Source organism: Sinocyclocheilus anshuiensis, unplaced genomic scaffold (genome assembly GCF_001515605.1).
Source record: "Sinocyclocheilus anshuiensis isolate Anshui unplaced genomic scaffold, SAMN03320099.WGS_v1.1 scaffold1460, whole genome shotgun sequence".
Lineage (NCBI taxonomy): Eukaryota > Metazoa > Chordata > Actinopteri > Cypriniformes > Cyprinidae > Sinocyclocheilus > Sinocyclocheilus anshuiensis.
In genome coordinates this window covers 93,558-94,890 of record NW_015542407.1, presented here as the reverse complement: position 1 = coordinate 94,890, position 1,333 = coordinate 93,558, and the positions used below count along the sequence as shown (strand labels likewise).

At 36.2% G+C, this 1,333-nt stretch overlaps 1 protein-coding gene across 5 annotated transcripts in view; it reads right to left on the bottom strand.

Annotated features, from left to right (window-relative positions):
- The window catches only part of pdgfrb (platelet-derived growth factor receptor, beta polypeptide), a 61,644-nt gene that overhangs the window by 31,597 nt on the left and 28,714 nt on the right, over positions 1 to 1,333 (bottom strand). For 3 of the 5 annotated variants that reach the window (XM_016492298.1, XM_016492300.1, XM_016492296.1), the window contains exon 5: positions 637 to 767. In XM_016492298.1, the coding sequence (XP_016347784.1) occupies positions 637 to 767 (131 nt within the window). The remainder of the gene's footprint in view (positions 1 to 636; positions 768 to 1,333) is intronic. The other 2 variants (XM_016492299.1, XM_016492301.1) reach the window with 1 other exon arrangement.

Below are 1,333 nucleotides of genomic sequence, written 5' to 3'. Positions count from 1 at the left end.
TTATGCTCTAACAGCAACAATGCACACTAACTAAAGTTCAAAAAGTGAAATCATAATCAACCACCCCTTTAAGATATTAAGTCTTGTTTTCTGAAAAAAAAAAATCAGAGAACAAGACTTCACATCTAAAGTCATTTTGCTTCTCAAGTAAATGTATCTTGATTTAGGAACGTTTAGATATTTGTACTGGAAACAAATACTGAGGAGGAAAATGTTCAAGGGAATCAAACCCATATTTCCTGGGAATTCAAGCCCATGATTTTGTCGTTGCTAGCACCATGATTGTGTAAACAATTTATCTGACCCCTCTAAAACGAGCAAATCTGACTAGTGGAGACCAGTTCCGTGGAGAGTCAAAACCAGCAAACCACCTCAGGCTGATTTAATCTGTTTTTCAGAAATTAACAACAAACATGAGACAATATTCATTATGCTAATGCGCATAAACTAGAACTACAATCTTGCCTCTGGTGTCTTTATTATTTTTTGATTTATCTCTTAATAAAAACACGTTCCTCATGAAGGTGTGGCCACACAACTTAAGTTAATTTCAACATGCGGAGCTTTTCACGGGAGCTCTCAGTGCTCGATCGAGAAAATCATGAATACAAAGAGTTTTATTTTCAGTCCACTCACGTCTATGTCGGGAATGTCCCAAAGGAAGAAGACGAGCTCCGCGCCATGAACGGTGCAGTTGACGTTCAGCGTCTCGCCCTGTTTCAGGACCGTTTTGGAGGCGTTGATGTAGGGATCCAGAGCCTCGGGAGCTGAAGCCATGTGTGTGAAAGAAAGAACAAATACAGCTATTGGTTGATATAAAACAAATCATCTGATGTGTTTATGAGAGACTCGGTCCGGTTAATGATGACAGATGTGCAACACATGGACTCTCTCTATGATTTAACCATCTTACAAACACAAATTAAAAGAAAATTTTAACACAAAACATCAAATAATTGCCTGTAATGTTGATACATGAATGGTAAATACAGTCATAAATATCTGTAATATTAAAGCATTAGCAGATATATAGGAGAAATATGAAAATAATTTCTCCTACACTGCAAAAATATCAGTGGTGGACAGTAACAAAGTAGTTTAACTTCGTTACTGTACTTAAGTACATTTTTAAAGTATCTGTACTTTACTGGAGTAGTTTTATTTTGAGCAACTTTTACTTTTACTTCACTACATTCCAAAGCATAAGATCGTACTTTTTACTTCACTACATTTCATAAAACTTCTCGTTACTCCTTATAATATATCACGTGCTCCGACACGCAGAAGCGGTGTCTGATTCAAGAACGAACTGATTCTTTTCAATTAACCTTTT